The 25,967-nt window shown below is 39.3% G+C and overlaps 1 protein-coding gene across 3 annotated transcripts; it reads right to left on the bottom strand.

Annotated features, from left to right (window-relative positions):
* Positions 1-9: 9 nt before the first annotated feature.
* On the bottom strand, positions 10-25,967 carry LOC122325234 (GDP-L-fucose synthase-like). 3 transcript variants are annotated; one of them, XM_043220198.1, is made up of 12 exons: positions 25,868-25,961; positions 12,209-12,335; positions 10,090-10,211; positions 8,251-8,399; positions 6,446-6,560; positions 6,211-6,339; positions 4,998-5,071; positions 4,265-4,398; positions 4,052-4,183; positions 2,180-2,259; positions 1,978-2,077; positions 10-1,896 (listed from the first exon to the last, which is right to left on the bottom strand). In XM_043220198.1, the coding sequence occupies exons 1-12, from the start codon at positions 25,880-25,882 to the stop codon at positions 1,841-1,843; spliced, it is 1,233 nt and encodes a 410-aa protein (XP_043076133.1). In that variant the 5' UTR covers positions 25,883-25,961; the 3' UTR covers positions 10-1,840. The 3 variants fall into 3 exon arrangements, 2 of the variants coding, with proteins under 2 accessions (XP_043076133.1, XP_043076135.1); XR_006247270.1 differs by lacking the exons at positions 10-1,896; positions 1,978-2,077 and adding an exon at positions 3,403-3,572 and having other exon boundaries at positions 25,868-25,967; XM_043220200.1 differs by lacking the exons at positions 10,090-10,211; positions 12,209-12,335; positions 25,868-25,961 and adding an exon at positions 9,712-10,062 and having other exon boundaries at positions 1,755-1,896.

Below are 25,967 nucleotides of genomic sequence, written 5' to 3'. Positions count from 1 at the left end.
ACACCGTAATGCAATTTGCAGTTTATTTTTCGCTCGTCCTTCCTTTTTTTGCTCTTCGGAAAGAGAATATACATTGAGCATTTTATTCCCCGTGGGTTTTGTGAATCTGCCTCCTTTGTGAAGCTCAGTAGCTTGAGAGAACAGTCTGGACCATATAACACTGAGGCTGGTTTCTTGTGTGATTCGGAAACCATAACGATTCCCAAACTCCTTCATACAGAAAAGCATCGTTTCCTATACAAGCGTCTTATTAAACTTTACAGTACACATCGTTAGAAGACAAACCCTGACTGGCAGATCGGCAAAACCATAGTAACAATTCAAATCAAATCATTCATCTATTTTATCATCATGTTTAATAAACGCAACTCTTTCATCTTCAAAGCGTGGCCAGTTACCAACATATACAATATTTCCAGAGTGATGTTATTTAATTAAAACGCGCTTCTTTATCAACATTAAAAGCACGATGGGTCGCTCCAGATTTACTTCAACATAAAAGCGACGCAATTTAAAACGACATCCCACGTATAATCAAGCGTGCGTCACGTGATCCACCACGAAGGGCGAGAACTTCGCTGATTTGACCTCCGTCTCGCCCGTCGCCTCTTCTCAAGAAGGCGGTCCTGAAGGTCAGGAGCTTTTCGAGGAGCTCTTGAACCAGTTACGACCCAAAACGATTCGACGCCACGAGGCTGGCGGCATCTTCTGGTCGGACGACGCACGTGCATTTCGCACCTTTTACAAACTAGCTGCTAACGTTTACGTCAAAGCGTGCTATGAACGAATAATATAACACCGTTAAAAAGTTCCGATTCTAAAATCGGTATTATTGATTTGTGTGTTTAGGCAACGCTTGTCAATTTAAAAGGCAGGGCAGGCGATTTGGTTCAAAGACATTTTTTGATACGTCTTAAGTGGGTTACATTACGCTATTGCAGAACGAGCGAGAACGGAACGGCATTCTTATTGTAATAATAGCACATTGTTATATGCGCTTTATACTGTTATGTCTTCACAATGGTGAATGAGAAGGTAATCCGACAGCGTTGCATTCAACCAATGCAGTATCTCGTCTAGGGTTAGCCTCTTGGAGGGTGGGATTAGCCTTTCTGAAATCACCTACCCTACCTTAAAGTAACATTCTCCTTTATTGCATTATACACGCACAAGTATTACAATCGGTTAAATTCAACTTGCATAATAAACCGACCCAGTCAACTATTAGAAACTCCTTCATTGGTTCACGAGTTCACCATCTGGCGGCGAGTTTTGTAATAATGCTTCGGTTTGAAACAGTGTGACGTAACAAAGTGAAGGTGAGTTCGATTCAAGCTTCACGAAGCAGTGTTTTGCTGACAATAGATTGCCCTCGCTACAAAAATGTATCGCGTCTGACTATTTCTATATTTAAACCGCAGCTTTTGCGATTCGATAACTGCGCTACTTCCTCACAACAATGCAGTAACCATAAAACAACATTTTCTCCCCACAATTTAAAATACTCACCAACTTGGGTTTATGTTCTTTTTGGTAGTGTTAATCTCACACCCTGTTTGGGACACTGAGGGCGGGCGGCTGCTAACTCGAGCGGCGCCGTCTGAAGCGGTTTATGCATTAATAAATGCATTTGACTACCCAGCGTTGTGCGGTTTCAGTAACTGCATCTCTCGAAAATGGAAAACATTAAGAAAAACTTAAAACAAAGCATGAAAACAGGGCTTAGACGGCAGTGTTCCACGAGTGTGTCTTCGTAAAAAAAATAATTCAGTGTTGTTTCGTCGGTCATTGTTCGGTCTCCAGCATTGAAAAAGCGTTCGCCAATGAGATGCGAACATCTTCATTTACGGGCGGAGTCATAATTGGCCACAAACCAATCGCACGTCTCCTTGATGGCTGGGAAAAAAAAGCAAATCTCCTGTAAAGATTCTGTTTTTGCTTTCACTATTATTGGAAAAACCGTGTGTGAATGATCACCTTGTCTGAACGGCGTGAACTTGAAGTCTGGCAGGTATCTGCGTAGTTTGGCGTTACTGGCGGTCTTCTTGAACTGACCGTCTGCTTTACTAGTGTCATACTGAGAGAACTTAGTTAAGGTTCATCTGTTTTAGAGTTTGTTCACCCCACAATGAGTTCGAGTTCTCCTGCTTGTGTTTTTTTCTGTTGTGTGAAAGGATACGATCACATCACCTTCAAAGCCCAGTGCTTCAACCACAGCGTCCGCGGCAAACTTGATCGACAATTCATCCTCCTCTCCCACTAGAGAGAGAAACAACAAAAGTTACATTACGTAACTTCATTCAATGTGTATGCTTTATTCAAATATGCATATGTATTCAAACTGGTTTATATTAATATATACATAAATTCTACTGATGAGACAATAATGATTATGTCCTTAGCTTTTGCTCAAATAAGTTTAAATGCTATATACGGTTTATTGTCTAATTCAGGCTAAATACTAATAGTATATGCACCAGGACTTTTATTTACTTTTATATGAAATGCACACACTCATCACATTCAGCTATTCATTGAAAAAGATGAAAGAACTAAAACAAACACAGCCATCCCCAGCATATTACAATACAAACAGGACAACTTAAACTATATTCATCAACAGGAAATCGTAAGCAATCGCTTGGCATAAATGCATGACATTCAGCCTGACTTTTCCTTTAAACTCGTTGACATTTATTCAGTTAAAACATTTGGAAATGTAATCTACCACAGAATAAAATAATTAGACTTTTTTTCTTGAAATTCTAAGTTTACATGTTTCCCCTGAATTTTGAGCTTACGTCTCACAATAGTGACTTTTTTTTGTTTGTTTTCGTTTTTCTTTGGAAGATTAATTATCCGGAGTGTCTATTTTCACTAACTCCGCCCACCACCGTGTGATTGGGTCAGTCAACACTACAAACGATGGCTAACATTCATCAGCTCCCGTGGTGGAGATGCTATCTGCCCAGGTTCATATCCATCATTTGGGCGACCTCCCTTTTCAAATTTAAAAGCACATGAGAAAAGCATTTATTGCCAATAAAAATTAAGGAAATTATCCTAAAGTTGCAAAAGTATCTGGTAGGCGTAGGGAAGGTTTTATCGTCACAACAAAGTGGCATCCATTTAATATCCTGAATTAAAATGTACACTAAACAAGTTATTGTATAATGTTTTATAATGAACTACAACACTTGATGGTCTTGTAGCACATCAAAATTTAGACCATATAATCAACACTCTTGCCAAGTAAAGCAAATAATACCAATAATAATAAAATTTCCCTCACGGTACACATCCTGGAATTCATTCCTCAAATTCTGGCTATACATCTTTTCTTTGTAATGAAAAAACCATTAACTTTTTTAATTACCGTAAATTCTGGACTATAAAGCGCACCTGCATATAAGCCGCCTCCGCTCTATTTAAAGAAGTTTTTCTCTTCCCGCTGCCTCCTCCAGCGTCTCACCATAGACTCATTGACGCTAAGCTTCCGAGCAGCAGCGCGGTCTCCTTCTTGTATAGCGAGATCGATGGCCTTCAACTTAAAACTTGCATCATACGAACTTCTTCGTGTGGGTTCCATGATGAAGGGGTGAGGATTTGAAAAGATAGAGTTTGACAGGATTGGTCATTTGACGTCCTTCTATCGGCTTCTACAGACTTATATCTGCTAAAGAGGAACTAGCGTATTCTTCTTGAACTAGCGTATTCTTCTTTGCATTTATTTTGTCTTAGTTTTGATTCTAATTCCGGTTAGAGCGCCCCTAGCGGTGGGAAAAAATCTGCAGAATAGCCGCACCTTTGTATGAGCCACATGCTTCAAAACCTATGACAAAAGCAGCGGCTTATAGTCCAGAATTTACGGTATTGCTAAATTCATTGCAGTTGCCACTTTCAATTGTTTTCTTCCAGAGAAATGTTCATCTAGCTATTATTAAGGGGCACAAAAATATCAGAATAGTACGATAAAAAGCTTTTCCACATTCCTTATGACCTTAAACCAAACAGAGTGTTTAAGGACCTGTGTCAAACCCAGCTGGAGTACCTGACAGAATAATGGGCTCCACCTCGTCATACTCCCTCAGAACCCACAGAAACAGACGAGCTAGATCCAGAGAATAGATGAACTGCCGCAGAGCCCGACCTGAACCCCAGACCTCCAGAGGTTTACCTTCCTCTACGACACAAACACACATCATTTACCCTGTGAGACTTTAATGAGACTCTAGTTCTTCAAAGAAAGTTAAACGCGTCTCACTCTTTGCCAGGTACGTCTTGTGGATCAACCCCGGCAGGACGTGGCCGTCCTCGATGTTGTAGTTGTCATGGGGGCCGAATACATTTGTGGGGATGACGGCTGTGTAGCGCCGGCCGTACTGCTGAAAATACGCTCTAATGGAAATTAAACATTTAAATTGCTAAATATCATGGTGTTTGTTCTGGTGCATTTGGGTTATTATGATTTAAATATAACAAAGAGGTCAGGAAGGATGTGAGGCCGTATATGGAGCCCAATGCTTGAAATTTGTGCTCTGCATTTTACACATCCACGTGAAAAGTTATCTAGTGAGTAGTTAATTAGAATTATAATCAACACTTTTCACCATTAGCTCACATTGGCAGCTGTTATAGTAACAAATATAACAAAAGTAAATGCTTTGAAGAGTTCCACAAGTAATGCTCATTGCATACGCAAAGATATAAGCCAATCACAGCAGCTCATATAAATGAACATTTATATTTTTCTCTTTTAATAATGATTCTCCACACACCTGATAGGTGCGTAAGCAAAAAAAGACCAGCAAGGTCAAAAAATAAAAAACTATTTATTAACTTCTGTTGTGTGACCTTCATCAGGAAACCTTTTCGCATAGATAGCGTCTGGTTTGTTTATTTTTGTTCTCTTTTGAAATGTGATACAGGCACGATTTAACGGGAGGCACGCAAATAAAAATAGCTAATGACCCACAAACTTTGACATGGACACTGACCTGTTCTGGACGTCAATCATGCGTTTGGCGTAAGCGTAACCAAAATTGGACTCATGAGGTGGACCGTTGTGGATCTGAAATAGAGTGAGAGGAAAACACAGCTCACCATCTCTCTCAAAGAATAAAACGATTGAAACAATGATCTTCATAAAAGAAACTTGATCTGTTTTCTAATGTTTCTCAGGGTTCCCACGCTTCTTGAAAGTACTTGAATATCAGACATGTAGATTCAAGGCCTTGAAACAAATAGAGGTACTTGAAAGTGCTTCAATTAAAATGTCAAATCATTTTTGTGCCATTTCAATGCACAAAAAAACCCCTGATACGCAGCTCCAGTGCTGCCAAAGATTGAGCTACTCTGACGCGCTTTCCGGAGCACGTCCTTCTTGCCTGCGGGTTACATCAAACCCAATATCGTTAGCCCCTGGAATGTGACTTTATAAGGGGAAACCCTCGGAAAAACAAAGCATTTGGGATAGTTTTGAGTAGCAATTGGGCGAGTCTTGCTGATAAAACCTGGCAACCCTGCGCAGCCTGCATTAGAAGCAGTGTGTTTGTGACTGAATACTACTGCGTGCTAGCACCAGCGCAAACAGCCCGATCAACATATTTGTATTTGTGTACTTTAACGTACTCGTAATGTGTTTTTGTGACATTGAGTAATGACATATCTGATGATTAAACACAAGGTTTATCAGAATCCACTCATAATAACAAGGTGTAGACACAAGAGGTTTGTGGTGCATATTTAGAGAGCTTCATTGATTACAGCGATGAACCGAGAGAGACAGCTTTCAGTGATTATTAAGCGAGTTTGCAAATGCGTTCATTAAACAAGACACTAATATTAAGTGACTTGCCTGATTTTGCTCCATTTTTGTGTACATTTTATGGAACGTAGACATCCAAACCCTCATTACTCTGACATTTCTAACGTAAATGTTATGTTGAAGTGAAGTGTGAAGTACTGTGAGAGGGTTTTCATGACGCTATATGCTCGGGTGTGAATTTGATAGGACGGTTTAGCTTGAAATAAAATAAATGGTGCTTGAAAAAAGTCCTTGATACTGAAAGAGCGGGAACCCTGGTTTCTGCAAAAAGAGTTTGTGTTTGAAAGATACAGTATCTTTTCACAAGAGAATCAATTGCAAATGAGGGAAAATTTGCCCGTTCCAATATCTGCTTATTTAAGTGTGTGTGTGTGTGTATTTACCATGGTCTCATCTATAGGGTAGATGGTTTTGTCCGGAAAGATACATGTGGAAAGGCACGAAACGACCTTCACCACTCCAAACTCATGAGCTGCCTGCAGCACGTTGTCATTAATAAACACATTATTTCTCTGAAAACAACAAACAAACAAACACGGTTAATACAGTTTAATTACTCAACCCTAACACGTGCCCAACATTTTTGTATTTCCGTTGTTTTCTAATGTTAATAATTACCCAGAAGTCCAGGTTCTGTCTCATGTTTCTGAAGAGTCCGCCCACCATGGCGGCCAAATGAATCACGTGCGTTGGCCGATGTTTCTGGAAGACTGCTCTCGTCTCCTCAGCGCTCCTAAAGCAGCGCGTGCATGAGACGCAAATGAAAATAATAAAGTAATCATAAGAGCCATAAAAAAACTAGTTCAGTCAAGTGTTTCCAAATTTGGAGTGATGGCTGTATTTACATGACAGTATAGCGATATACTGTTCTTTCAATTGTATAAACTGGTCCACTTATTTAGTCGATACAGCAGTATGCAAACAACACAGGAGCTTCTCCTGACCAACAGATCCGTATCTATGCTACTGTATAAGAACAGAGAAAGATAACCCCCAGATCACATAGGTCAAATAATGCTATAAAATGTGCATTGATATATACTTGCGGTACTGATTAAAATTGTTGGCACATTGAAGTGATTAAGACATGAATGATATAAATAAACAGGGTTGCCAGGTTTCCCCAGTTAAAAATGCGTTGCAGGGTAATATCACGGGTGGGGTGTTCCAGTAAAATTCACATTCTAGAGGATAAATATTACTTTATTTGGGTCGCTTCAACCAAACAAACATGAAAAGCAACAAGGGTAAAGTAACCTAATTCCACAGGAAAACCACAGACTGTAAATAAATACAGTAAATAAATGTAGTGCAGGATGTGCTGGACTTATTGAGCCAGTGAGGGGCAAAAAAAGCACACATCTACAGCATGTAGAAAAAGCAGCGAGGGTAACCAATTTAGTCATTCTTGCCACTTCCTGTCCCCTAACGATTAAATACACACATAAACGAAGTCGGGCATGTCTTGAGCGAACGAAACTGAAAGAATTGTTATGCATTATATCCAGAGTTGCCAGGTTTTCACCACAAAATTTCCTACTCAGAACTAACCCAGGCGTTTTTCCGGTGGGGTAAAATAAACGGTTTGTTTGGCAGGTCGTCCTGATAAAATTCACATTTCAGGGGTTAAATATCACGTTATTGGGGTCGCTTAAACCCACAGAGATGAAAAACGTTTTGCAGAAAGAGTTTATGTAGCCCAATTCTGCCAGAAATCCATGGACTTGGCAACTTAAAGTGACAGTACCCTTATATAATCACGGTAAAATTAAAGTATTTAGTTATTATTTAGTATTCAGTTGTTAGTTGGCAGTGATATTGGCAAAGTCACTTTGAGAAGATTTTTTTTCCCACCTGATGTTCGATAAAAACACAAGACAGCAAATGTGAGGTTTTTTTTGGCTCGTAGCCTGAACACGTTAGCCTCGACATTATCTACAATCACAAAGTTCGCATTTACAAGAACACAGTCTCTCACTCTCGCCGATATGCAAACACCATTTCGATGCCTTCAGCTTCTCGTCAAGCTTTCTGTCCAATCGAATCCTCTCTAGACCCGCCCCCTACACGACTGAAGCTGAATTAGTATGCTCTGTACGGTGACTACACGTACGATAAGCCGAATTTCAGACAAAATATGGCTTTTGTTATTACTTTGTAATAGAATTTAAAATATCAGGCATTCTACTATTGGGGCATCCATGTTATATATACATTCTGGGTCGCTAAAGACCCAAATATATAATAAAGATCGCCATTTAAGGGTTAAATGTCTCGTGCATTTAAAGCGTCAGTGTACTATGCATCCATGTTATTAATTACATAACGTGCACTTAATATGTAAAGTGCGTGCTTTATGATATTTGATAATTATTAAATGATGTGCTGTGTGACTGATGAGTGTTTGAACAGGAGCTTCTTACATAAGATTGGCATCCTTGGACGACAGGAATATCCATTCTTCTTCTTCTCTCCCTCGGCTCTCCTCTCTCACCACCCGCTCTATCGCTCGCCCCACGAGGCCGCTGCCGCCCGTCACCAACACACGCATCGGCCCGACCGACCCGTTCATCTGACAGAGAGAGAAATGAGCGGCGTTGGAGGCAAGCGACACAAGTGACGTAATCAGAACTCCTTTTTCCAAGTAACGAGTAGCGTAACTTTTGAAATGCGTCCGAATTAATATCCGATTCTTTGTCTCAAAATGAGCAACTCCGGTTAGTTTGTTTGCCCCGTGCCGACCGACAGCTTGCGTTGCCATGTTGGGAGAAATCGGGAGCAAGTGCAGAGGCGTTTTCGAGCGCTGTGTGAACGCGTTACTGAAACTCTAGACTAAACGTGCATTTACGCGTTCCTGGAAATTAATAAAAACAGTCAAATGCAAACTTAGAGCACTATAAAATACAAATTAAATGTTAAATAAGACAAATATAACTTAATCCCGTGCATTTTATCAACTAATGTCTTGACGTACTGATCTCTGATGGTCTCATTTAAGCACGGGGAAAAATGACATGTTTCCTGTTTGTTACTGAACGGTCATCTGCTTCATATTCTTAAATCAGCCTCCTACTTTCCCTCGGCCTGTAGGGCGTTCATGTCACTTCTGGTGCAAAAGGGGCTCTTTTTAAAAGAGCTTTTTTAATATAAAAAGCAAGCCCTGCTCGGACTGAAACAGCAGCTCAACTTTCCATGAAAAGTGACTGAAGTTAATGCACTACAACATCGCACTGCTCCCTAAATATTTTCAATATTGTAGTGCATTGCTTTTTAAAACGTATGCGCATTTGCAAATGCATCCACGCAAACTTTCATCCATCGGTGCACTCTTACAGTACTGATATTACTGTCCTAAAATACCACGCTATTAACGCAGTGTTCTGCGATGTGCTTAAGACAACAGGGGAGATATTCTTTGTTACTGTACTTCCTTTTTTTAAACCGTGTCATGTTATTGTCATCTGATAAATCAGATTTCCATTGATGTCCCACAGAGGCACAACAGTATTTTTCTAAGGGGGTGTATATGATTTCCGTTCCTCCCTTCAGCTCACAATGCACCGCATACAGCTGCATCTCTCCGGGACATATCAAGTTAAACACCGACACACCCTTTATTTCAATGACAACACATCACTTTGAGGTCGCAGCTTCACCACAAACACATAGTGGATTAGGAATCGATCGTCATTTTCATCAACGCGTGATAAGGCCGATACGCGCACAAATACATCAAAAATAAATCACAGCACAAACTTAATACTCAACGAATAAACTTTACAGCCACCATCAGTCTCTAAAGAGTTTAACGGTCCTTGAAGTGTCGTGAACGAGCGATTACGTGCACGAGCGGGCGTCCACGGCGGATTAAACCATCGGTTTACCTGCTCTCTGGGGTCACTGTAGTTAAAGTCCGTTTCTCGTGAACTCCGTTCACTCGGTGGCCATATTTTCATCGCCTCCGGGCAGCCGTTCCGCTCGCGCAAAATCAACTCCTGAGCGCCTCAGCGGAGAACACCCGAACGCCGCGAACCGTTTACGAAGATAAATTAAATAACATTTCTAATCAGCGATAGAACGCGACGTGCGCCGTCTCATATGCTGTTTCCTACGCTCAGATAGCGGTATAGGCGGAAGTTTCCGGTTGGTCCGGTCAGCGCGCATGCGCACCGCTAATTCTCGGGACACTGGCGGTTTCTATGGAGACCGGAGCTTTTTAAATGCAGATGCGCGGACGCGATGAATTCGTGATTGGCTCTTACGTGAAGAAGGCCGGGCGTCCTCGGGTTGACCCCGCACTCCGGCTCATCCCGGTCGCAGAAATGCGCGGAAACCGCCAAGACGTACAGAGACGTCAAGATGCGGGAAGACTCCATCCTCCGCGCTGAAAGAGAAAGTGTAACGGTCAAAGCGGGTCACGTGTGCCTCACGAGCCAATCACATTACAGCTCTGGTGTCACTCGCTGGAACCTACTGAAGTTTTATGAGCACAAAAGTCATTATTATTTATTTATTTTTTATTGTTCATTAACTGTAACTGATCGTGCTTTAGTTACTGTTTGTATTACACAAAATGTAACAAATATACATGCGTGCGTGTATTAGCGTGCTAAACATTTTATTCTGCAGACTGTATTTTACGATGCCAAACGTTCATATTTAAATATTAATTTATAATCATTTTTTACTAAAAATCTGCGAAGAGATTAAATAATAAAGATTAAATAAAGTCATTGTGTCAGCCTTCACATGAAAGGTCAACCACGTCCAGAGTAACCTTTGACCTCAGAACAAAAGGAGAGAGGGGGGGTTTGTTACCATTAATAATAAAACCACGAATGCAAACCAGTATCTTAAAATGATCATTCAAATGCAGTATTTGTGTAAATGAATACATTTACAACTATTTTTAAATCCAAAAATTGGGCCATGCTGGGATTCGTGCGTTTTTCAGAAATTCAGTGCGCGCCATTATTCTGTTTAGTTTAATTATGCTGTCCATTAGTTAAATTATGAGTTTAATGTCATGTTTCTACTCAAAACATACTTTACATGTTTGTAATAATCTATTGTGACCTAATGTGGACATTGTATAATAATGTCGCACAGCTTGTATTACAGGTTTATTAACATCAGTTCATCCTTTCGTCTTATAAAAAAAAACAAAATGGATTAAAAGAAAACACAAAAAGCAAGAACACCACATAACCAATTAATTCGGAGTTATTAACATAATTGTTACATATGCACGTTTTTCTCAAATCATTCTGGTGACCCAGGGTTTGAAAACCACTGGCAAACATCCTGGTATGATTTTTCCCAGCATTTTATTGAAATGAAGATCGTGGTTTTTACCAAGTTCAAGGTCAACGATGCTTCCCACAAAAGCATTTGATTATTTAATGGAAATCTATAAATGCATCCTTCGCAGTTTATGTATACAGTACAACAGCATAAACTGTGAGCGGGAAAAAATGGCATATTTAAAGCATTTTCTCCGCACATAAAAATAAATAGATATCAAGCTGCAATACCAAACAGGACCACAAGAAGATACCAGTACACCACTTTACCAGCCTTAACCTGACAGTACTGTATAGAAATACTCACGGGTCCCTGCTCATACTCTGACTCTTATCACTGGGCTTTTACACGTTTAAAAAGACATTTAAATATGCAAGAGACCCATGACTTGCAATGGGAACGCACCAATAAAACACCCTGACGGAGAAAGAGAAGTACAGTTTAAGCCCCAAAAAAAAGCATTTTAATTTATTTACATCAGTTAAGTAAGTCTGTGATGAAACAGATGTTGCAACCATTTTTGCACACACACACACACCTCAATTTATAGCATGTTGACGGTACTCAATTGTCAAAAAAAAAAAAAAAAAAAATAACATATGTATATATATATATATATATATATATATATATATATATATATATATATATATATATATATATATATATATATATATATATATAAACAACAGTAAAATAATCTCATAATCCACCAGTCCTGTCTGCTGTTGATGAACTGGCGCAGGCTATGTGGTGTATTATACTTTTGTTAGTCTTTGCTTAAATGAAACCAAAAATGCAATATAGTAAAACAGATTTAAAATGTATGAATTAAGGTCAAAGACCGCGTTCCCTTAAATTAAACTCTTCATTTTCCCCAGGCACAGCCTATACAACTTATTTGATGTGAAAATGTTGCACGTTTGTGTATAAATACATCCGTTTAAATAAAAAAGTCCATGCCTGATGAATTAATTTTTCAGTGCCATTACGCATGAACGTAACAGTCTGCACTTAACTTAAATATCCACTTATGATTTTTTTTTTGTTGCATTAAAAACATTTAGATGAACGTACCTGGCTGCCGTCTCTCAGACGCGTACACCGCACAACGATTTCTTTTTATCTGCCAACGCTGACATTCTGAGCGTTCGGATGTCTTGTGTGCCTCGTCTCCTGCTTGTTGCGTCTCGCTCTGTGACTTCTGCGGAAATGAGGAAAAAACGTTTCCATCATCATTATAAATACTGTCAGGTGACTGGCTCAACTATGCACACGCCTACTTTTAAAGCACCACCTGGGTCACGGATGTTCATGCTCGAATCTGAACGACAAAATGTAGGCCTGTTGCTACGCATGAATGTATGAACAACAAATAATAGCTCATTATCATTCCATCTGCCCATGCAAACGAATGCTCGTCAGCGGGGCCGGCCCCTAGCGTTTCGGGGGCCCTAAAAATATTTCCACTGCTCCATTTAACCCAATCCGTAATCAGTATGGATATGTCGCACTAAACTTTAAACTTCGTTTAAAAAAAGGCTGGGATTTATTTTATATTGAAGATTAACTTTGATCCTGTAGCTCCGTGACTTTATATTGAAATTTTAAGTAGGGATTAAAGTACGACATGTGATGGTGTTTAAATGAAATAAAGTGCACCTGTCACAACAAGCGTCTGATTGAACAAAGACACTGGGTGTGTCGTCAGGTCCCTGAGCAACGTTTTTATGGCAAATGCAAATGCTTCTAATCTGAAAAAAAGAGAATATATATTATATTATTTTATTATATAATTGTATAATATTTTTTTTAATTAAAATATATATATATATATATATATATATATATATATATATATTTATTTTTTTTTTTTTTTTTTTAAACATCACCGGTTTATTTTCTTTATCACATACTCTTATCTTGCTCAGTTTCTTTCCTACTTGTGACTGGACTACAAAACTAGTCATAAGGGTCAAACCAGGATTTATACATCATCTGAAAGCTAAATAAATAAGCTGTTTGAGATACAGCTATTTCTGGAGACTCAACTTTTCAAATTTGAAAAACCGTTTCCTTTTTTTAAACATCGACTCAAACGAGCAAACTTTCATCAGAGCCGCGGTTTCAAGCCAGGTCATATCTTTCACTAGGGGTCGCTAAAGACTTCCAAAAGTGAGCTCGCTCCAGTCTCTGTCGGGGCCGTCTCTGAACTCTGGGCCCTGGGCACTGGACTTGTTTTGGGGCCCCCTCAGAATCACGTTGGGGTGGTACGAGTTGCGTTCGTAAAACAATGTTTGGGATGATGGGTCATAGGGCCTTCAATTGAAGTAAATAAATGAATAAATGAAAGATTCATCATTTCCTCCCCCTCATGTCCCTCCAAAGGATTTTCTTGTCTTCTGTTCACAAAAAGAGAATTTAATCAAATGTTACCAAATCAGCCAAAAAACTGAATTACGTTTAAGCTTAGGAGCATTGACTTGTAATGGTTATTACAGGTTATTACACGTCTTTGTCGTGTGCAAAAAGCATTTTATCATCAACTCCATCTCCATACAACTGTCTTATTTCTTCATACTTTAAAGATAGCCGATTGAAGATATTAAATGATCTGTTGTAAGCCTCCAGCGGGTCCTTAAGATGGATATCTGTTATCTAGTAATCAGATGGCGCTGACTGTGACAAATGAGTTGGACAACCCACGTCTCGTATTCAAGAACATACGCAGAAGCAGTGCTAGTTCATGACTCATTAACAGACAGCACGCCCACTCAGACACACACATTCATTTCATCACGTAAAAACATAATAAAAGAATACGTCGAGGGACATGGCAACCTCTCTACCACATCTAATTGGCTATTCCCTGCCCCAGCCCAAAATAAACACACCTCAAATAATGTCATCTTTGCATTAAAAATTACATAACTGAGCGAATGACACGTAACGACAGCTGTCATAAACATGCCTCCTTCATATTCATGACATGTGAGAACACTTACAATAAATCGGAGGTGAGTTTCTGGAAACGCATTCAACTTTCTAAATTCCAGATTCCTAGTGACGGCGTTTCTTCCTGACGAATTTATCATTTAATTAGGTATTGAGCAACGCTACATAATACTACTAATACTACTGATGGACCTCACAGGCGTCATATTCTTTAGGTAGACGTGGGTCAGCTGAGAGTCGGCTTACGTGAGCTTGACTAACTCAACGCTAGAGTTTATTACATTGTTCAAAAACACTATATTATAAATATATTTAGTTATTATAAATGACTATAGCATTTTTTCCATGTGGGATATACTTTGCGAAGAGATTTTCATACAGTCGTATTAAGTTGTATCTGCACGCTAGCTTTCTGATTTTACCATTCTACGTTACACGTAACAAGAGTTAGGTAATCAGATCACAAGTAAAGTTAGACATCACTTTTTAATTGACAATAAAATATGCTAGTGCTTTTCTCAAAAAATTAACCGGTTACTTTGTCTTCCCATTCATTGATTGGCAGCTCTCCTACTCCCACGCTGAGAGAAATTAGGAGGGCAGAGTCATTTTGTGCGCTGTGAAGAACATGATGCTACTGTAGTTGTGAGCTAAATGTGAACATGCACTTAACTTACTTGCACAGAAATCGATTCAATATTTCTTCAAATGAAAAAACAAACCGTGAAATTGCATAAATGTCTCTCTCACACACAGGCATATATACAAAGACAGTAAGCTTCGCTCTACCTAATAATTTGGTGGTACCGCAGGAACAATGCAAGAGCTTTATTCGTGAAGTTTACCTTGACTATCAGAGAGATGTGCATTCTTAATGACGCTACTGACTGACAGAGCAATCAACTGGGCTGCAGGCTCAGACCCACGGCTAAGCTAGATAGATCATGTCATCTAACAGCTCCAGGAAGTGTTCGAGTGCCACCCAGCGCCGAATAGGCCATAGAATTCAAGCCGCTAGCAGCACAAAGTGGCTGGAACGATGAAGCCTTAAAAGCAATGCTTCATCGAAGTCTCAATCCGGACTTACAGCCCGAACTAGCCTGCAAGGAAGAAGATGTGTCATGTTCTGAGTCTGCCACTCTAGCTATAAAAATCGACAACCCCATGAACCGTACCGTTCCCAACCGTAAAGCCGTTCAGAGAGTTTCCCGTACTACAGCCATACCCTTCACGGTGGAAAAGCACTCGAACGTCAAGCCCATGCTGCTCAATATTTCAAAGCTCTCGGAGGAGGAAAGAGAGAGGTCATCCATAATCTGTGCTTCTTCTGTGGTGGAACAGGCCATCGCTGCTCAGGATGCCTGCACAAGTCCCGTACCATGCCCAAGATGAATATAGAACATTTTTCTCTACTTTCAAAAACCTTCAACAATACCTATCCATCTCAAGGCTGATACTCTGTCTCTTGAATCAACAGCGATAATTGACTCTGGAGCAGCCCTGAATCTCATTGATAAACACATAGTTGCAAAATTCAACATCCCCACTCAACCATGCACCCCACCTTTCAATATCAAAGTTATCAACAACTACCTCATAGGTGACAGAATCACCCAGCAGACAAAAACCCTCACACTCCAGTTTGGTCTACTTCACCAAGAAGCCATTACCTTATACATGTTCATGACGTTGGCGTTTTGTTCATGACCCCCCAATCTCTTGGCACCTCGTCTGCATTTTGTCATAAACACTGCTTCCCAACAAAGGCCAAACCATGTCTCACAACCAGCACTGAAAGCCCTGAAAGCCACAAACTAGTAGATATCTGCTACCACAATCTTTCTGAGGTATTCAGAAAGACAAAAGCAGCGCAATTAATACCACACCAACCCTGGGACCATGCCATCGACCTACTACCCAATGCCATGCCTCCTAAGAGCAAGATTTACCCGCTCTCAAGAATTGAAAGTCAAGCAATGGACCAATACATTACGAAAGCTCTCGACTCAGGTTTCATCCGTCTCTCTACATCACCAGCAGCTGCAGAATTCTTCTTTGTCGAGAAGAAAGATGGAGGACTGAGACCTGAGAGGTCTTAAGACCTGCATAGACTACAGAGGTTTGAATAATGTTACTATCAAATTTCGTTACCCGCTTCCCCTAGTACCCTCAGAACTGGAACAACTGCGGGAAGCATGAGTGGAAGACTGCATGTCTGACCACTAGGGGCACTATAAATATCAGGTTATGTCATACGGACTAGCCAACTCACCTGCAGTATTTCAATCATTCATCAACGAAATCTTCAAAGACCTCATTATCCAGTTCATAGTAGCTTATATAGATGACATTCTGATCTACTCTCATTCTGAAGCAGAACATATCAACCATGTAAGAACGGTACTATCAAGACCCCTGGAGAACCAGCTCTACTTTAAGGCTGAAAAATGTGAATTTCACATGAATCAAACCTCTTTCCTAGGATGCCTCATCAGTCACCATGGAATCGTGATGGAGCAACAAAAAGTCCAAGCAGTAACCAGATGGCCTCAATCCACAACAGTCAAAGCACTTCTAAGATTTCTACCGCCGCTTCATCTGAACTAAAGCTCAGTTGCACCCTCTCTAACATTGCTTTTAAAAAGAAAAACCAGCCAAATTAAAATGGACTGATGAGGCCAACCAAGAGTTTCTTGACTTACAGTAGAAATTCAAGTCCCTCATTCTCGAACACCCTGATCCTAAGTTACCCGACCGACCAGCACCACGACCATGTCAAGTTCTGTAAAACCCAACCAGCAACCCAACCCAACCTGCTTCTTCTACATCTCTTTCCTGTCAGAGGGCTTTATAACCAAAGGCCCTCCATTGCCAGTTAACCTTGTGTATGCCTGTTTCCGCGTTTATCGATTTCTTGGATTACCCCTTTTGCTCTGTTTGGATTGAGATTTGGACCCTTTGCCTGTCATCTTACTTTGCCCTTTGTACGTTGACAGATCGGTTAGTGAGTGGACTGAAGTCAGAATAATGTGTGAGTCTACAGAAAGTAGTACTGCTTCCTGCTTGCTCTTAAAGATGAGGAGCTGGAAGAACAGGTAATTTGGTGCTGTTCATCATAGATATCAGATTGGTATCTTATTTACAGACACGCTGGAGACTCAAGCAAGTACCTGTGATGGAAAACAAACTCTTAATCTCTTAAAAATGCATGTTTAGAGTGCTGTTAGTACATTTACAAGACGATTCTTATCTTGTCCTGACAGTGTTATGCAGAAAACCGTAGGTGGTTCAGATGAATTTTTATATTAGGTATTACACCATTATAAATGTATATTTGGATGGATTTTATATTAAAAAAAATAATACTTTTTACTTGATTAATATATTATTTTGGGGGAATTTTACTTTATTCAAGTACTATTTACACTGACCACCTGTACTTTTACTTGATTACATTTCTGAAGAAAAACAGTACTTTTTACCCCTTACAATTTCATTTAAACTTAAAAAGTACATTTTTATTTCATCTTGTGCATGTTAAATATGGTAAATGTAAGCTTGCAAGTATGCATTTTTCATTTATTTATAATGATAATTACGTTATTTTGCATAGTGTTTTTAAGATAGCACCAGAGAATAAATAAATAACACTAAAGCCACCATTTTGTGTCAGTAAATGCCTTTCTAAATCAGCGATCCATTGACTTTATTTAAAAGATTTATTCAAAAAAGCTGATTCATTATAAACTAAGCTAAGGATCATCGTTATGAATGGCACGAAATCATTTACATTGTTTTTTTTTTTTTAAAAAAACACAGATTCATTCAGTAACAAAATGCACAGAGCTGCTCAGAGATGTCTTTGGCATTGTTTTTCTTGATACAACAGAGATAAATGGACAGCATTTTGAATACAATGCATGTAAAACCTAGCACTAGCATCTTGTTTGTTGAGCTGTTGTACAAAATCAATTAAACTGCGATCATTCTGGTTATAGTTATTACTTAACTATGCAAGACATATTAAAAATAAAAACTCCTACAAGGCTTTTTGCCTCCATATCTTGAATTAGGCTGTATTCTAACTATTCTGATAACCTTAATCCGGCACAAAAAAAAACCCTCATGAGTTTTCGCATACGCATTCTGGCCGTATGTTTGAGACCCCTGCTGTAGTGGCTAGGCGTCTACTTTGGTGGCTGAACCCAAAAAAAAAAAAAAAAAAAAAAAAAAAAAAAAAAAGGCTTGACGCTCACAGTCTCAACAAATCCTTTGCCCACATAGTTGATTGGTCCAAACTTTAGGAGGCATTTAACGCAATTAAAAAATAAAAATACAAAATGAAAAACAATAGAGTAAAGGAATGCAAAGCTAACGTAGAATGAAGTCTGAGTCAATGTGTGGAGTCACTTCCTGTTTAACCACACCCTCACGTGACATCACAGGTGTTTCATCTCAGAGGCCTTGCTTCTCCACCTGAGCTACTAGATGGGGTAAACTTAAATTCTTTGCATGAAACATGCAGTATTTTGGATCCTACAGAGCCATTAGTTATTACTTTTTACTTAAATGCGAGTAAATCTCAAAAAATGAACTCTGTATGTTTACTTGATTGTAATTCACGTTCAGTGATGTTCTTAAACGCTAGTGGATAAAGGTACAAAAGCTGTAACTGGCAGACTTTTGTACCTTCTAGGTTCAAGTACGTACACTAAATACTAATGTGCACCTTTAAAGGTACCAAAATAGACCATTTAGGTACAAACATGTACTTTTTGAAAAGGTACCACCTCAGTGACAGCTTTTGTACCTTAATTTCTGATAAAGTGTCATATAATGACACACTGAGTAGGAATTTGGACTCAATATTTTGTTAAAAATCTTAATTACATTATTTTATCATTAATTGATATAATTAGTCACAAATAATTATGTAGCGATGTTTGCTGAGAAACAAAAAGATTATCCTTTTAGACAGTGACATAGACAAAAAAAACTAAACAGGACAGGACCAGTACAGAAATCTCACAAAATGAACACAATGGTTACATTTAAAATTTCAGTATTCGTAATCTTCTTAATTAATCTTCTATTGTTTAAACTAAGACAACGCTGATTTATTAACAGAGGTTGTATGACTGTCATATGATGATTTAGTTCAGATGATTTAAATGTGACGAAGGAGCTGTTTGATCATTTTTAAGACTAAACTAATCTCTGCACGGTCTTTAGCCACTCAAACTCTCCTCCTCACAGTGCATTAGAATGGTACTGACAAGGCAGCAGGTTTGTCTCTTCCAGTTAGATTTGTAACATCTTTAGTTGTTTAGAGCCTCTTAATTACAGGCCTGATTTTGAAAGCTTTAACGAAGCTCTTCGAAGCTCTCTGTACGCTTAATAAATAATGAGCAAATAAGTAAATATGAGCAGATAACTTCTAACTCATCACTGAAGAAAAAAAAAACAAAAACAAACATCTTGTGAAATAAATGCTAGTTCTAGTTCATATTGGCACCCAATCATTACAACGTCCTTTTCCCAAGATAACTGCTCCAAGTTTTCTTCTATAATACCTGAAGAGTCTGGAGACCTGAACACCTCTTAAACAGACCCGACCCAGTTCTATTAAAGCTTATGTTAGCAGCGGTAATTTTTTTTTGATGAACTCATCATTGCTTGGCAATTAATAATCCTCAAAAAAATTCCAACCTTGCCATTTTAGATTCTTGCTGCTGTTTTGTACAAACTTCGTGGAAGGCACAGTTTGCCTTCAAGTCTGTATGTGTCATCTGACAATTGTGCTCCTCTTGTTAACCACATCTGCTTCTCAGATGCAGGTGCTTGTTTTTGCATGTCTGATATCACTGACACGTCTAATGGATTTTCTAATGATGTTACTTTGTGTATTTCACATATATCTAACTTTCCTCGTGCAGCTTGCTTAGCTGCTTCGTCTGCCTTTGCGTTGCCAAGTGAAACTGGGTCAGTTACCTTTGTGTGTGAGGCGCATTTACACACTGCAATTGTACGAGGGAGTTGAATGGCTTTGAATAAATCTGTGAGAAGAGCGGCATGTTTTACGTTTTGACCACTAGCAGTTTTCATGCCCGCTTTGCGCCCATTGTGCTGCAAAATGATGTAAAGTAGAAAATGCATATTGGCTATCTGTGTAGATTGTGACGTCTTTTCCTCGCGATACTTGGCACGCTTTTGTTAACACTATAACTTCGGCTGCCTGGACTGAGTAATGAGAAGGAAGTTTCCCTGCAGTCACTATCTTTTTCTGACACAACAGCATAACCACATTGATTTTCACCTTGGCTATTTTTAGAGCATGAACCATCTACAAACAGTGTCTCTCCCTTAGTTAATGGAACACCTTTCAAGTCAGGCCTAGGTTTGCAATTCTGCTCTGTGCTGGTCAAGCAACAGTGTGGGGTACCGTCATCACAAGTTGACAACAGACGCAGCAGCCAGAGTCCTTACTAGAACTAGGAAGTATGATCATATTAGCCCGGTTCTGTCAACACTGCACTGGCTCCCTATCAAACATCAGATAGATTTTAAAATCTTATTAATTACCTATAAAGCCCTGAATGGTTTAGCTCCTCAATACTTGAGCGAGCTCTTATCACATTATAGTCCTGCACGTCCGCTGCGTTCTCAAAACTCTGGCCATTTGATAATACCTAGAATATCAAAATCAACTGCAGGCGGCAGATCCTTTTCCTATCTAGCACCTAAACTCTGGAACAATCTCCCTAACTCTGTTCGGGAAGCAGACACACTCTGCCAGTTTAAATCTAGATTAAAGACACATCTTTTTAACTTAGCCTACACATAACACACCAACACGCCTTTTATTATTCAAATCCATTAAAGGATTTTTAGGCTGCATTACTTAGATTTGCTGGAACCGGGAACACTACTCCTACAATACGATGTACTTGTGACATCGTAAAAAGAATGGCATCTACGCTAATATTAGTCCTGTCTCTTTCTCAATCTGTTTTCACAGTTTGTATCCAGACTAGATGGTGGATCAGCACCCAGAGATTATGTTCATCAGAGACCAGAACACCTAGATGCGCCCGTCGACAGATCACCAGATCCTGATGCACACACACACACACACACACACACACACACACACACACACTAAGTCATTTACACTACCTGACACAGCTGCGTTTAAAATTGAACTGGAAGTTAAGTGCTGGGCGTCTGGTCAGAGGAGAACTGACCCCAACTGAGTCTGGTTTCTCCCAAGGTTTTTTTCTCCATTCTGTATGCATGGGGTTTTGTTTCCTTGCCGCTGTCGCCTCTGGCTTGCTTGGTTGGGGACACTTAACTTCTAGTGACTATCGTTGAATTGATTACAGAGACCGTCTCTGCATTTAATAAGAAATTGGTCACTCTCGTCATTATACATCCCTGTCATTATACTGTACAGTGCTTTGATGCAACCTGTGTTGTTAAAAGCGCTATATAAATAAAAATGATTGATTGATTGATTGAACAGAGAAGATGGGTTTAATGCTGTACATCTTTTGATAGTGAGATGTGGCTGTGACATTAAAATAGACATGACGGCTAAATGTCTTGCTGGTGATAGAAATGACATTTTTGTTTCAGTTAATGTGCGTCGAATGAGTGTGGGACCAATAATGTGAGTTGATGAAACAACACTACTTCAGCCGAGGCCTGGACTGCTAGGGCTGCTGCGCATACAGAAGTGGACCTTTTCATGAAAAGGAAAGAGTTATATAAGCATGAACATGTATTATTGCCTTTAAACGTTCCGTCATCGTCATAGCATAACGTTAACTGGATTAAAATGGATGAGGCAAGTACCTGAGACTGTGGAGATGGAAAGCCTAAGTGAAGAGGTGGCGAGATCAGCAAAAATGTCACATGTTACCAAACGCTTGAGAATTGTGAATTCTTTAATGGTTCACAAAGATCACCTGGAGGAAGTTAAAGGCAATATGATTAAGTTCAATGAACAATTATAATATTTCAAGGCCCTGCATGTAGAAATGTTGGAGGAAGAAGATAAAAAGGAGGATATCAGAACTCCGTATAAGTCCAGAATGGTACAAAGTAAACCATTTGCATGAAGATGTGCCGAAATGGATTACCAATGTAAACAAATTCAGAGACTGTGAAAGTGCCAGGTGATGCCTTAGAAGTAAAACGATGGCGATGATTTAGAAAATTCAAGTATATCAAGTAGAAAATCAACCAGCTTTGTCTGTATTCAAGAAGAAGCAAAAAGGGCAGCGCTATTGGTCAAGCCTGCTACTCTGCGAAAAAGGCATGAGTTGAAGCAACATTAAGAAAAAGGTTGGAATCTTGAAATTCAAGGTTACCTGCACGGTGCTACAGCAAAGATCACGTTATTAAAAAAAAAAATGCAGAATCAGCAATGAGTAATGCTCAGTCATACTTAATCCTGCTATATACTACATTTACTCCTTCTTTTGAACAAAGTACAATCAAGACTGCTTGCAGCTTCTTATTCAATACACCAGAAGCCAAGCCCAAAGACTTGTTAAAGGTTGTGAGTACGTGTCCCCATCTAAATACTATAAGCTTCCTAAAGAAAATTATGTAAATGACATTGCGTGCTTATATACGAAAAAGTCCTGGCCAGCGATTAAACCTGAAGATTCAAAGGCACTACAGGATGTTCCTTAGAGCTTGTGTCACCGATATGTCAGATATGGATTATATGGAGGAGTTGCATGAGAAACATCTCTAACATGAGAAAACATCATACTTCAGCTCCCACTCAAGCTTAGGAAGAAATGGTTGCACTGTTGTATATGAGCTGAAAGAGCAACAAGGATAAAAAGTAGAAATGTTGGATTTGGTTGCATTTAGTGAAAAACAAGCACTCATTTTGGCTGATCCAGCATTTGGTGACATACAAGGTGCTCCCAATGTAAGAGGAAAGAAACCAGAAACAACCAACGCTTTTTGGAAAGTTTTGTGGCATTGCTAGCATGACTAAAACATCCAAGCCAGAAGTTTATTTTGCAACTCTAAACATTCTTTGGAAATGTGTAAACCCACAGAGAAAAACTAACCTTTTTAAAGGATAAAGATGCATAAAAGTAATGAATGCAAGAATAACTGTGCAATCAATCACACCCTAACGTTTTGCACATTGCCCTGCAAGTTAAAAAAGAAAAGCAAAGTGATCTTGCTTAAAGCTTGTGGACATATTGGGGCCGGTGACCAAAAATTATTGCATTCTTTCTATTCTTGTGGTCAAAATTAAAGCAACAAAGGGCAGTAAAGTGTGGGAGATGTATGCTCTTCTGGATCCAGGGTCGTCTGATACTTTCTGCACCAAAAGACTTATGTCTCAGTTCAACATCAAAGGTCGAAAACTAGCATTTTACTGCACACCATGACAGTTTAGATGTTTCAGCATTAAATGACGATACCCCCCACACATATTTTACCATTCTATCCTGCCATGATCTCGTTTAAACATTTTCCTGTATTTTTAATCTTGCTATAAGAAATCCCACTGGACTTGTTTTATGTTTATGCTACATTAACGTAAAACTTCTGTAACTTGTATATGGCCCTAACCTCATAATATGAATTATCACTCCAATATATTCCAAGGTTGTCCCCTCAACTTGGCAACTTTACAACCAAGTGATGCTTTTGATATCTGCACAGTAGTGATGTGCGGAAAGGCGGTTATATCTGCAGACGCCGCCAATAATCCACAGGTTGGGTACTAAAAATGGGTGAATTAGATAAACCATTCATTCTGAAAATATTAAGTACATTTTCGTGTCTTAAATATATTTTTGGATCATTTGTGTGTGCGTGTCTGTTTGTTCGCCTGTTCGGGTGGTGCGTCAGGTAAAAAACAAAAAAAACTATACATGCGAATTGTGATATAGCTTACATTTCAAAAGGCATTGGTTTAATTCATTAAATATTTGCGCTGCGACCCTCAAAGTCAAGTGAGACTCCGCCCCCTGCCACCCCACCCCAGTTTCCTGTATTGTGGTAACCAAATGTGGACAGGTATATAAATGTATGTGGCTACAGAAACTGAAGCAGTGCAGCTAGTGAAAGATCTCACAGCCTTATAGTAATAAGTACACGCACGCTGTGGACCAATGATGACACTTAAACCCGCCCTGATTTACATGAAACTCTAACTGTGATATTTGGAAAAACAAGTGCACAAGGAAATGAGCAAAAGGAAAAACAGCATAAGTATGCAAAAAAAATTAAATATGAGCAAAACAATATCTGAGAAATATAACCAAGGAAAACATGAATTTGTGCGCAAGTGTTCTTTGCTCAACTTGTTAGTTTCCTTGGTAACTGATAAGTTCTTCTCCCTTGTTAGCTTGTTATGCTTTTTAAAATCCACTCAGTTTCTGATCAAACCGCAGAGTATTGTCTAGCACTTATTGTCTTATCACTGTTTTAGCTGATGGCTACTTTATTAAGCCACTGTTTTGTCCAAGTCTAGCTTAGTCCAGTTCATAGTCGGTTTCATCCGTGTTTTGATCCCTGCCTGGTTTGTCTCTTCTTGTCTGTCTCTGGATTTACTGTATTATTTATTTGCCTGAAGGCAAAAATGCAAACAGGTATTGGCACGAGGAATGAGATATATCTGATGTTACTGCCTGTTTCCCCATTCTGGAGATGCAGAAGTCCTGAAGGTAGACAGGTGCAAACCAGTTCACCTAACAGTCAGTTGCAGAATGATTTGTTGTCTGACACAAACCAGACAGTTATAGAAGGACTGCAACTTGGATGCACAAACTGCTAACTGGGCAAACAGGTCTGTGGATGCTACGCATGTATAAATAGTGCACCAAATAAAAAACTAAAACTAGTGCTGTAAATACGTAAAAATACGCTTTATGCCACGTAATAGGTCTGATTAGGGTTGTCTGGTAGATGCACATCATACGGTAACAAATTTGGTATCATATGCATGTGATAACTGCGTATTATATGCACGCCAAACACACATGCTTTCACCTTCTCATTATTTACACGACATGCAAAAATCATTGGGTAGAACTAAACGGGTAGTGGGCGGGGCTAAACAGGCAGCGATGTAGAAGCAGACAGTGATCAGCTTCTGTGGAGGCAGTGCTTATCTACACCATTACGTCAAAGACTTTTTTCCGGAGCTTCAGTATAAGTGTTTTTTAAACTAAAGAGAATATTTTAAGCTCTGGCGCTACAAGATGTGGTAACACTTTACTTGAAGGCGCGTGCATAAGACACAAGACCTTCGTAACCATAACCAGCGCCATTCCCTCAGTTAAGTCCATTTGATTGCAAAGATGACATTGTTTGAGATGCCGTTGTTATGACAACTTGACATTACCACGACAACGTAATCTGTCAGTGTTTAATGTCATGCAGATAGGGCTCACTGCAGCCCACAAGATCCAGGGGGTGTGGCTGGATCAACATCTACGGTGGAGATGCGTGGTTTAGGAATCAAGGGATGGAGATGGGTAGGTTTAGGAATCAAGGGATGGAGATGCGTGGTTTAGGAATCAAGGGATGGAGATGGGTAGGTTTAGGTTTATATGTGAGGTTCGGAGAAGTTGGATCTGGATCGAACCACTTTTATTCAGTGGTACACACTGAATTGTCATTAAAATGTCATTGTTTTATTTAATTAATTAACGTCTTAAATTTAACCGTATTTTAGTTCTTGTACTTTTATTATTTATTAGGGGTTCAAGAGTGTTGCGCTAAAAAAAAAAAACTCACTGAGATCAGGAACATGGAGATGATGGTTACTGCAGAACCCTGGATGGGTGCTTTGGGTACAATCCTTGCATCTCTCCTCGTTTTTCTCTTCCGACACAGC

This window comes from Puntigrus tetrazona, chromosome 20 (assembly GCF_018831695.1).
Source record: "Puntigrus tetrazona isolate hp1 chromosome 20, ASM1883169v1, whole genome shotgun sequence".
Classification (NCBI taxonomy): domain Eukaryota; kingdom Metazoa; phylum Chordata; class Actinopteri; order Cypriniformes; family Cyprinidae; genus Puntigrus; species Puntigrus tetrazona.
This window is presented reverse-complemented; position numbering and strand designations above follow the sequence as displayed.